This window comes from Gavialis gangeticus, unplaced genomic scaffold (assembly GCF_001723915.1).
Source record: "Gavialis gangeticus isolate Ggan-Ray unplaced genomic scaffold, GavGan_comp1, whole genome shotgun sequence".
Classification (NCBI taxonomy): Eukaryota; Metazoa; Chordata; order Crocodylia; family Gavialidae; genus Gavialis; species Gavialis gangeticus.
In genome coordinates this window covers 98441802-98453990 of record NW_017729025.1, presented here as the reverse complement: position 1 = coordinate 98453990, position 12189 = coordinate 98441802, and the positions used below count along the sequence as shown (strand labels likewise).

At 50.8% G+C, this 12189-nt stretch overlaps 1 protein-coding gene across 2 annotated transcripts in view; it reads right to left on the bottom strand.

Annotated features, from left to right (window-relative positions):
* Positions 1-8257: 8257 nt before the first annotated feature.
* ARHGAP1 (Rho GTPase activating protein 1) overlaps positions 8258-12189 on the bottom strand; it is a 28129-nt gene continuing 24197 nt past the window's right edge. For both annotated transcript variants that reach the window (XM_019519285.1, XM_019519286.1), the window contains exon 13: positions 8258-12089. In XM_019519285.1, the coding sequence (XP_019374830.1) occupies positions 11910-12089 (180 nt within the window). In that variant the 3' untranslated portion in view covers positions 8258-11909. The remainder of the gene's footprint in view (positions 12090-12189) is intronic.

Genomic DNA, 12189 nt, shown 5'->3' with positions numbered 1-12189 from the left:
TGTCTTTACAGGACTCATTACCAGAGAAGCTGGCAGTCCATGAGAAAAACGTCAAAGAGTTTGATGCCTTTGTAGAGACCTTGCAGTGAAGCTACAACAATGTCCTGCTTCTTGGGCACCCTAAAAGATGCACCCCACAGATGTCTGTCTGTCTGTCTGTCTATCCCTTTTGTCTTTTGTCTCTTTCTCTACATCTACTAGGCTTTATTTGGATCACTTCCCTCATTACCAGATCCAGGATCAACTGTTGGTGTCTCCATAGCCAGGCTGCTGGATAGTTTTGGACCCCCTTTTCCTTCTGGCATTTGATTTCTTACCTGTAACTACAACAGTAGCAAAAGAAAAAACCGATTGTACTAGCTCTTTCCCCTTCAGTCTTTGTTCAATGTGTAGAGATGGTTTTATGGAAAGCTGCCCTAAAGCTTCCTCCAAAGAATCCTACATCACCAGTTCCCAAGATTTATCCTCTGGAGAAGCGAGCATCTCTTTTCTTGGGTATGCAGTCACACTGGAGCACAGAAAGCCTTGGTGTTCAGTTCAGAGGGCTGTGAGGTTAGTAGACTTAGCTGGACTTTCTTCCTGACTGAAGTGTGAGTGCCTGAATTGCAGTGAGGATACATGGGAGTGAGACTGCCTTCTGCCTCGTGCCCTATGTAGTGCCAACTACATGGCTGCACCAACATGTTGGTTCACTTTTGCTTCCAAGGAATGGAGTCTGCACAGACTTTTGTCCTGAGACCTTCTGCTGTGCTTGCCCCTCTGATGCAGAGGTGTGAAGCTCTGAGAAAGTGCTTTCCATGTTACCTTTCCATGTTTTCTTGTGTGAACTGAAACTTCCACCATACGGAGGTCACAGGTGGTGACTGCACTGGCAGGCCTGTCAGTGGCAGCTGGGAATACACTGAATTCAGAGTCTTTGCTCCTGAAACACAGTTGTAAATACTGATTAGGAATCCTATTTCTTTAGGGTTATGTAATTAGGAGTCTTAGTCCAAGATTCTTTCCTCTTTTCCCTGCAAATCTTGCTGCTTTATGGTTAATAGATGAACTTAAGAAACAGGAAATATTTATTGCTTTTAAAGAAACCTATATTTAAAAAAATGTTATGTTTTTGCGTAATTGTGCAGGTCCTTCTGCCCTGTGTCACTGCAGACAGCAACCGTGCCATGGAACCCTGTCTCATGATGCTGGTCTCCCCTTGCTGGGAAATACTGAGATTTTTATTTTCAGAGATAGACTCATTTAGTCTGATACAGCACTCTCGTCTGGGGACTGTATTTCCATGACACCCTGTCAGGGCCTATTGGTATATAATAAACTGCTCATGTTGGTGCAGTAGAGTGTCAGGGACTTTCTGAAAAGCTGTGTTCTGATAGGCTTGGAAAGTGGACTCCTGTTGTTCAGCCATTTAGATGGTAGCTTATTCATGAAAGCGCACTTTGGGGAAGTTTATGGTACTTGTTTTTAATCAGATGACTTTTGATTAGCAGAAAGTTTATTTTTGTAATGAGCTAACCATAAGTCTATGCGATTGGCTGGCAGCGCTCTGTGTTGATCTGGCTGCTCCATGTCCTTTGTCCAATGTGAAGGGAGGAGACGTGTAATGACACTAAGCAGAGTAGGTAGGGCATTGTGCAATGCTCTCCCCTTTGGTCAGTTGTAACTTGGCTGAATAACTGCAAATTCCCCTTTGCTACCCTTTGGTACTTCTTTTGGAGAGAGCTGGGGTTTGCTTTCTACTATTTAGATCCTTCCTAATGCAGGTGGAGCAATCAGCCTTCTGGATCAAGGGCTGGCTGGCAGTGGCTTCTTCCAGAGCTCGGCAGTATTCTTAAGCTGAAGAGGAGGGTTGCCAGAGAATGATGTATGTCACCACATGTTCTCTCTAGCCAGCCACCCTCAGGCTACTGCAGGAGCAAAAGCATGTGCTCAGAACCTGAATCAAATTCATAGTATGATGACATGGATTTTTATTAGACCTTGAATTGAGAGGTGTTTGCTGTGCAGTTTCAGAACCAATGTTTCTGTGTGAGCTCTAAAGCAATAATTTCAAGTGGTGACAAGGCTAGAGCTGGTGGGGGAGGTTGGCTGATTTATGTTTTTTCCATCCACCTCCCCAAATATTTTTACAGCACCAGGCAGTGTTAGGCAGAGACACCAGGCTCCTTTGTTCACACTCTCTTCCAGACTGGAAACAGCACAGCTGCCTTTAGTGGATGGACTGATCAGGGGTGCTGAGAAACCAAGCTAGCCTCAGGTGCAGTGCCATGTTAACATAGCTGTACTGCTTCTGCTTTGCTCTCATCCTGTGGCAATTAACAGGTGCAAAGGCTGAGAACAACTTCTCTAAAGCACCAGGTGGTGGGAGTAGCATTACTATATAAAGTGTAATCACCCATCACCCTGCTTCTTATGTGACTACCCATCCACCCACTTGATCCAACTTCTGAACTATCTCCCACTCAGATTTAAAATTACTTTTTGCAAAACAGGCACTGTAGGGGGAGAAACTTCTATCTACAGCAATTCTAAAAGGCCAGTCTTGGGAGTCGTAGAGATGGAAATGTCACTTCCCCTGCTAAGTAATAACTGACTTGGAGGACTTCTGTTCCAAACCACTTAGCAAATACTTAATCCTTACAGCCAGCCTGTGAGGGAAGCAAGCTGAATCCTCTTTATATGGATACAGAAACTAGAAGCAGAGGGTTTGAGTGATGTGTCCAGAGTCTCACAGTTATTTGATGATGGAGTTGAGGAAAGAACCCAGATCCCCCTCAGTCTTACTCAGCATGTAATGTTTGAGTCTTTATAGCAGACATGAGTTGCCTGAAGACATACTGTGGTAGTCACCCTGGCGTTTAACTTACAGGCTCTGCCTGGGCAAGCTGTGCTCCATGAACTGACACTGCATAGAGCTTCCTGAACTGCAGGCATATATTAGTTTGCTGATGACACCAAACTCTGGGGTAAAGCATCCACACCTGAGGACAGGAGGGTGATCCAGGCAGATTTGGACAGATTTATGAAATGGGCGGACGAGAACCTGATGGTGTTCAACACTGAAAAATGCAAGGTTTTCCACCTTGGGAGGAAAAACCTGTACCATACTTATAGGCTCGGTAGTGCTACGCTGGTTAGCACTACAGATGAAAGGGACTTGGGGGTCATGATTGAACACTAGATGAACATGAGCCTTCAGTGTGATGCTGCAGCTAGTAAAGCGAGCAAAATGCTGGCTTGCATCCATAGATGCTTCTCAAGCAGATCCCGGGACGTCATTCGCCCCTTGTACTCGGCCTTGGTGAGGCCGCAGCTGGAGTACTGCATCCAGTTTTGGGCTCCACAATTCAATAAGGATGTGGAGAAGCTTGAGAGGGTGCAGAGGTGAGCCACACACATGATCAGAGGTCAGGAAAACAGACCCTATGATGAGAGGCTGAGAGCAATGGGGCTTTTCAGCCTGGAAAAGCGCAGGCTCAGGGGTGATCTGGTGGCCACCTATAAGTTTATTAGGGGTGATCACCAGGATCCGGGGGAAGGTCTGTTCACCAGAGCGCCCCAAGGGATGACAAGATCGAACAGTCATAAACTCCATTGTGACCGATTCAGGCTGGACATAAGAAAGAACTTTTTTGCAGTCTGAGCCCCCAAGGTTTGGAATAGACTGCCGCCAGAGGCAGTTCAAGCACCCACTTTGAACGCCTTCAAGACACATTTGGATGCTTATCTTGCTGGGATCCTATGATCCCTGCTGACTTTCTGCCCTTGGGGCAGGGGGCTGGACTCAACTGATCCTCCGGGGTCCCTTCCAGCCCAAGCGTCTATGAAATCTATTACTGGTCTTGGATTCACCAGGAAAAAAAGAGGGTGACCTTTTCTGGTGGTGGTCCCTACCTAGGCAGCACAGCCTTTGTATCTCCTCCTCCTTGTTGCATAGCAATGCCATGGTATCTGGAGAATGTGAGCCATGAGCTGCTATCACTCTGTTCAGAAAGTCCCCAGAGCCAAGCATTTTATGCCCAGTCATGTGAATGCAACTTTTGACAAGGTCACATCCTGCATCTCTCAGAGCAGAAGTTCTGGGCAGTAGCCATGTTCCTTTAATGCCAAGAGTGGAAATCTGCCCACAAGTTGCCAGAGTAGAGCTGGATAGCCACAGCAATAAAGCATTTCTCTGTGGCTGAGGTAGATGCTTATTTCTGTAAATGTAAGTATTGGCTCTGTCTGATCAGTGCATTAGAAGTTACTGACCTACAGTAGTTCTGCTGCAGGAGGGGACCTAGCTGCTGATGCCATGGCCTGCCACTGACTGTTTAATACTCAGTCCTGTACTGTCAAGGATAGCTGGTACATGGGTGAAAGGGAAGGGTCCTAAACTGCATTGTTTTGGAAATAGTCTCCAATGGTCTTCAACATGTACTCAACGAATTTCCAATAAAACTTTTATTGTAAGCAACTCTAGACTGATGTCCCGCACAGCCTCAGCTGTTCTGTGGATCGCTCCATTGGTGCCAGCCCTGAGATGTTCCTATCCTTTGAGCTTCACTTTCTAGCTCACACTTGAACTGCAGAAGTCGGAATGGGTGCTGGAAAAAGAAGGGCAAAGCAAGGCTCATTCCTGAGCTGCTGTTCTGGAAGGTGGAGTAAGGGAGAACGCTATCAGATATGTTGAGAGACGGGGATTGCATGGGAGAAACAGGGCAGCAGCTTGCAGTGGGGGGCTCTGCTAAAAGGTCTGAACGAGTGGAGGGGATATGGTGTTGGTGTGGGAACATCCGATAGAAAACTAAACAAAAGAGCAGCTGCACTGTTTGTTAATGCAGTGACAGCTTGTGCAGACTGTCTTATGCCCAGTGCAAATGGTAAGACTGTCCTGGTGCCAGCTTCATCCCATGTTGCACAGCTGGGGGCAGAATCGGTAAACAAAGGTACACAATGAGTAGTACAAAGGGAACACTCCATAACTCCTGCAAGTCCCTTTTGGTGACGCACTTAATTCTAACTCTTCTTCTGTAGTGGTGACCATTACATGTGCGAGAGCTTTCTTTATCACCAGAGCTGACATGTTTGACCTGGATGTTGGAAAAACCAGCATGGTTTAGCCTGCCTCCTCTGCTATCAGTACAACTGATCCTGCAATCAGAGTTTAGCTGGGAATCGCGGTGATAAAGCTATCCTACCTGGTACTTCTACAGCTCTGGAAAGATGGCTCCATAGTGCAGACAGGCAGAAAAGCCACTTTATCCAGTAAACTCTGCTCTGAGGATGAGAAATCACAGGGCAAGGAATAAAAAAGGATGATCGTCATATTTTGTTAGCTGCCCAAAGGTGGGGCTTAACTCTGATTTCAGATTCATAAGCCAGTGATCACCATGGTTGCCTTGGAGAGACAGTGGCCTGAGCAGCACACATCTCATGAGATAAAATGGGGCAAGACCAAGCCACTGCTTCCCCCCACGCGCCTTCTGGCAGCACCTTAATCCCTCCTCAGCTTTCTGGCTGCTCAGCTATTGCGCTGTCACTGCTGTCATGCTCCAGCCAGTGAAGGCAGCACAGCAGTCACTCCTGGCCCCTACGTGTGGGTACCCTGGGGCTCCAGCCAAGGGAGGGTGGGAGGTGATCACCAGTGCTCACAGGTGCCTGTTCCCTGGCACCCAACGCTGTGCAGGCAGCACACGGGCCAGGCCCCACCGCATCCCTTGCTAATGCTCTCCTCCCTGGGATTGCCTTAGCGGGGCAGTGCCCCAGCCCACCATCCCCATGGGCTGCACAGGCCCCCTGAGAGGAGGCAGCTGCATCCTCCTCGGGGGCTGCACAGAGCTACTCGCCCCCTGCGGCACCAGGAAGGACTGTAGTAATAATAAATAAATGCATCATTATTGATAATAGTAGTAACATAATTACAATAATAGTGATAAAATGATCACGATACTGAATTAATATTAACTAACCGTTTATAATAGTAATGGCAACAGCGACGTTGGGATAACTAATGCTGACAGTCCTGGCACTGATGCTGACACGGATCCGTAGTCAATGACAACAGTGATTAATACAGAAGCACAACCGCGCTGATGAGACACGGTATCAATGCGCAGGCGCCGCTGGCTGAGCGATCACCGGGCGAGGAGAGCATCAACGAAAGCAGCTGCCGAGGCACAAGGGCGTCACTAGCACTGACGTGGCAGGGAGCGGCGGGGGTGGGGCGGGGCAAAGCAGACCCCGCCCCCCGGGCCCTTACCAGGAACTGCCCCAGCGCTGAAACCACGAGATCAGACTGACACCCCCGCGCATGCGCAGTGCCAGGCAGGGGCTCGCTGGCGACCGGCAGAGGGAGCCGCAAGGGCCCCACCCCCTTCCCGGTAACGCCAGGCCTGCCCCGGCACTCAGGGCAGCTCGGACCGCCGCCGACGCCGCAACAATGCAAGAGGCGGGGCTAACGCCAGCCAATCCGAAGGTCTCCAAGGTGACGGGCACTTTGCCATTGGCCAGCCTTTGCCCAATCGCCGCCGAGGAGGGCGTGGTCGAGGCGCTGGCGGGCGGGGCGGGGCCAGGCTGGATCTGGTCACGTGCCCTGAGCTGTGACCCGTGCAGCCCCCGACGCCGCGAGCCATGCCCCGGCCACGGGTGCGTTCACCTGGCTGGCCTGCGCAGACGGCTCCGTGCAGAACCCTGGGGCAGGAGCACGTGTGTTCTGGGCACGGGCCTGGTGGCGCTGCAGCCGCGGGGCAGGGCGGCGTGGGGCCGTTCCGGGACTAGAGAACACGGCTTCCGCCTTCCCAGGGCCGCAGGGGTGGGGATGGGGACGGGGACGGAGCCGGCGAGTGTCTGCTCCCCTCTGCCCTGCAGGCCGTTTCCGTGAGGACCAGGGGCAGGGAGGGAGGGAAACTCTGGAGGTGTCCAGCTCTGTCAAAGCCCCCCCCCCATTCTAGTGCCCCAGACAAGCCAGGGTTGGTTTCCATCGCAAGGGCTGAACCATAGAAAATGAGAGTGGAAGGGCCCTCAGGAGGTCACATCTAGTCTCACCCCCTGCTCAAAGCAGGACCATCCACAACTCAATCAGCCCAGCCAAGGCTTCATCCAGCCGGGCCTCAGAACACCAGCTTCCCTTCCTCGCTTTTTAGTCCAGTGCAGGAGCTGAACAAGAGCGGAGAAGGGGCCCAGAGTGGGAACTTTGACAGAAAACACAGATTCATCAAAACCAACATTTCTCACTGCAACAAACCACTCTCAAGACAGCTTTTTCTGCAGGTAAAGGCCTCACTTAGATCCAGGCTGGACTTTCAGGAAGGACAACCCACGCGCTTACCAAATCCACCACCACAGGGACTTGGTCCTTTGGTTTCTCACTCATTCATGGCACAGAAATGACACTTTCTTCCCTCATCCCCTGCAGCTTAGGCATCCACTGCACAGCATGGCTTGCTCTACTCCTGCTGGCATTGAGATTAAACTGAGATTAATCTCAGTTTAGAGCTACTGTCAAAGGCTGGGATGTCAAACAGTAAGGTACATGATGGTGTGGTATCCACTTTAATTAACAAACTGGAGGAACATGCAAAACAGCTAATAAGGAGCTAAACTGTTATCATCCACAGCCAGCTCAATTTCCCTTTTCTAGGGGTAGCAGCCTGTGCAACTCCCAAGACCAGGTTTAGCTAAGAAACTCAAAACAGTGACTGCTTAATATGGCTTCCCTCAAGTCAGGAGGTAGAATTTAACTTCAGTGTTTGTGTAGATGGGCCACAAAACCCTCCCCCACCTTCCTGCACCAATGCAAATGGTCAGAGTACTGTACTATTAGAAATCAATGTACTATGGGGCCCAGAAGGCCTACACGTGCCTGACATTGACTATGCTAGCCTCAGGAATTGCAGAAGGCAGAGATTTTAGCATAAGCTGGGCAAACAGCATTTCCTTTTTCACTCCAGGCCTTGCATGGGGATGAAGATGGGACACAAGGTCACAACGGCATGTCACCTTCAAGCTCATGTGACTTACTGCATTACCAGAGGAGCTTGACTTGTTCCATCCCTGCTTTAGCTTGGCTCCTACCTTCGTGTTCTTGCACACAAAATTCCTTAGCAGGTGGCACCTGCTGTTGACTCCAAGAGGTGCTGCTGTGCTAAGCCCATCCATCCCCAGGTCTGGTTTCTGCACCTACCTGCACCTACCTGCACCTGGACGAGCGACAAGCTTTCCACCCATCTCTCAGATCAGTCCCAGATACTGCAGCATGGACAGATACACCAAGATCTGGGGTCAGGTTTTGATTTTTATTGAAATACAAAAAGTGCAAACTGTGAAATACAAGATTGGTGCCAACAAGAAGAAAATAAACATGGATGTGAATTAGTCACAGTAAAAACCTCATCCCCTGCACCTGATGAACATCAACAGAGAGGAGAAGGCAGGGAACACCAGCGAGGAAAAGCAAAGCTCCAAGTTATACATGGGGCTCCTACCCCTGAAACAGCAAATGGGCCAATCTGGCCCTCAGAGGACTCTGCCAAGTCAAAGACATTGCCACGAGGCTTCCACCAGGCTGTACCAACACCTGCATCATCCAAAGGCTCCAGTCCCAGGACAAGATGGGTGCCCATGAAGAAGCAGGTGCTCAGGAGCCACTTCGACACCACTAAAATGGACAGGCGGGGGTACAATTTGAGTGCCCAAAGCAGGGTGCAGAGGGGAGTCAAAATGTTCCACCCCCACAAGAGCACTATGGCTAACAGCTAACTTGAAAGCCAAGCTAGGGAGGGGAGCTGGGCAGCTGTACCCATTCGGGTGATGCAGTGAAGGAGACTAACAGTAATTCCAGCCCCCACCAGCAACCTACCCCTTGAAACAAAATTCAAACAAGGCTGGTCCTCTGACCATTCTAGCTGCCTGTACTACTGCCTGGCTTCCTGCTCCAGCCCAGCGTAGAGCATCCATATCAGGAGGCTGTAATGACTATGAGGGGAATCACAGGTTAGAGCTGGTTGGCAGACAGACTCAGATATCCTCCTTCTACCCACTACAGGGTGCTGAAGGCTATGGTCAGGTCCCAGTCACAGCTCCACACACAAGCCACAAAAGTAATGTTGTTATGAAAGGCATCCAGGCGAATATATCGCAGAAGCAAAAGCAGCCATCACTGCCAGGCCTGCTTCAGGCCTCTTGGCAGCTCCAGCAAGGGGTGGGGCAAAGGAAGGAGGATATTTACATTGAGTCTCTTCCAGGGCTTCGCAAGCACTTTCCCACCATGAGCAGTACCAGTCACCTGAACTTCCTCCAAGCTGCTCCCTTCCCCACACAGGGCTCTGACCCCAAGTAAGGCTTTATTCCCAAGAGGAGGCAGGGATAGGTTCCATGATTCTCCAGAAAATCCCATGAAATCAGTTTTAAAAGCAAGTTTCTATGAGGCCAACAAAACACCTGGCCCAAATACAGCCTATGCTTCCTAGCATTGAAAGCCAAGGGTCAGTGTGACCAGTTCTCCCCAGAGGCTGGAAGCCATTGCCCTCCCCAGGGAGCAGGGGCACAGCCTGCAGCCATGGCTTTGTGCCCCAGCATACAGACACTTCCTGTTCCAAGCTACCAGACTTAACATTTTGTTTGTTCCCAAGAAGACCAGCTCAGACATTCAATTTAGCTGGCTTGGAGGACGTCAGAACCCAGCCTTGCTTCATTCTGAAATGGATGAAGTCTCAGGAATCTCCCGTGAGAAAAGGGAAAGAGCCGCTGCACCCTGGGTTTCACGGGCACCCCCTTCTCCCAAGATTTCTACCAAGCCAGGCCTAACTGGATTCCAGGCTGCTGATCAGACAAGTGTAGAGTTGTACCTCTCCCACATGCCTACCCTGACCTCAGTGGCAGTGAGGAGTGTCCCTCCAGCACTCCCAAGAGCTCACTGTGATAAGACTACCCTCCACCTTGGATTTGATGGAAGATGGGTCTACTAGGAACTCCCGGTGACTCACCAAAGCCCACTCTTCAACTCCAGGCAGTTATTCACAGTCAAAGGCACTAAGGGCCCAGCCAAAGAGGAGGAATACACTCCTTACAAGAGCCAGGTCCAGCTTCAGGCTGGGCCCCACCTCAGCATGGGTCCTTTAGTCCCCTAGGACACTCGCCAGTGCCCTGCACAGGGACAGGACTGAACCAATTGATGCAGGGCCTATTCTCTGGCGTTGCACTAGAATTCTCAGCTTGCTGATCCCACCCTTTTTGGGGTTGCCCCACATGCCACCTATAAGACAGGACAGAGCCAGCTCAGAGGGTCTGGGTGGTGCTCCTGCTGTGGCTGGTTCCCTGCCCTCAGAGCCTAGCAGAGAAGCCCCTGTTTCTGCTGTTGATGCTCATCAGCAGTGTGTCACCTTTTTTGAAACTAGCCCTGGGACAGTTTCAAGGGCAGATTAAAACCTGTTAAAAAGCTTCCATTTAGTATCCAATACATGCTTATAAAAAGAGCTCTTGTGTGGTCCAAGTATTTGCCCGGTGGCCTAGTGCGGTTGGGACTAGTGCTAGCCCAGAAGGAGCAGGGCATTAGCCCAGAGATGGGAGGCTGGAAGCTGGTGAGCTTCATTCTGTCAAGGTAGCAGCCCATCTCCCACAGGCCAAGGAGAGGGAGCTTTAGCTCCCTCTTAGGTTAGCATAAAAGAGGAAAAATCCTCACACTGAAGCCAGCACAGGGGCAACGACTGCAGTGTAGCTGCCTCAGGAGGGAATCTGGCCTACCCTGCTCCTGAACCTATCCAGCAGAGCCCAGTCCCTCCATCTGTGCCAACGGTATAGGGAATGCAGAAAATGAAGAGTCCAGGCCACTGAGGAAAGGGGGCTAGGTCCCCTGCATGGCACAGGCTTCCTCTCACAGTTTTGACACATGGGAGAGCTCAGCACCTGGGCAGGTTTCTGTAAATCCAGGCTTCTCACATGCTGGGATAAGGTTTGGCATCAGTGCCCAGGCCCTTCCCTCCAGGCCATGCTCTTAATTACATGCGTGCTGAAGGAAGCTCCCTCATACTGAAGAGGAAACACAGCCAGAGCTAAAGGCCCAGGTCCCTTGCTGGCCAGTCCACAATTAATGTGCAGGTGCGTAAGTGTGGGTGGGTCGGTAGGAATAAGCATCCCTGTGCTGGAGCGACAGGGAAAAGGCAGTGTCCACTGTGGGGTTTGGCAGTTTGGGGAGCTAATGCCACCAGGGCATTTGTCCCCACATGATTCCAATGCTCACTGATCAGAAAGAATTACCCACAGCCCAAATACCCTAAGTGTCAGATCCTCCTTCACTGGCCTGCTGAGAACCCAAAGCACAAGGTGGCACTTACCCTGTGGCAAGGGGTGCTGTTCTCACCACACCTACAGCACAAGGGCTGATTTGTTCCCAATTATCTGCTGCAGGCACAGATGAGGAATGACAACACAAACTCCAATCCTGAGAGGAAGGGCTGACAGCAAGAGACCTGCCAGAGGAAACTCCAGGAAAACCCAGCCTGGCCCATAGCTCAGCTGATGTAAGGAGGAAGAATGAACCAGGATTTTGGTGGGTTGCACAGAAGAGGATCTGCTGGGAGAACCAGGATAGCAGAACAACACACAAGAAGGAAGGAAGGAAAGAAAGGCATCTTACAGGACAGCATGGCCAGTGATGAGCCCTGGAGGAGCTGTGCAGGATTGGGTTGTAGGACAGGACTCCACACACAGGAACAGGGAGACCGGCTCCCCAACTCCACCTTGGGCAGCCAGTCATTTACTTGCTCACTCACACACTCGCTCACTCCACCGTCTCTGCAGCTCTTGCTCCACTCATCACCTGGAGCTTCAATGGCCCCTCTATACTGGAGACTCTTGGTCACAGCTCCGCAACAAGGCAGGAAAGGAGGCGGGAAGGTGGGCACAGTGTGCTAGTGTGGGCTGGCCCTGGCTCAGGCCTCCACGTCTGGGAAGAGCTCCCTGTGGTGGTCCAGCAGAAACTTGGTGAAGGTGTTGATGGGATTGATGGCCTTGAGGGTGATGGCCACATCCTTGTCCCACAGGAGATTTGGGCCAAAAACCACTGCCAGGTTGGTGTTTGTCATCTTGTTCATATCACTGTGGGCAGAGACCTGTGTAGATAGGAAGAAAGGAGACCCCAGTGACCTCCACAAAACAACAACAGCAGCACCATCGCAGCTGCTGTCCTATCCCTCAAGCCCCAGTAGAAGG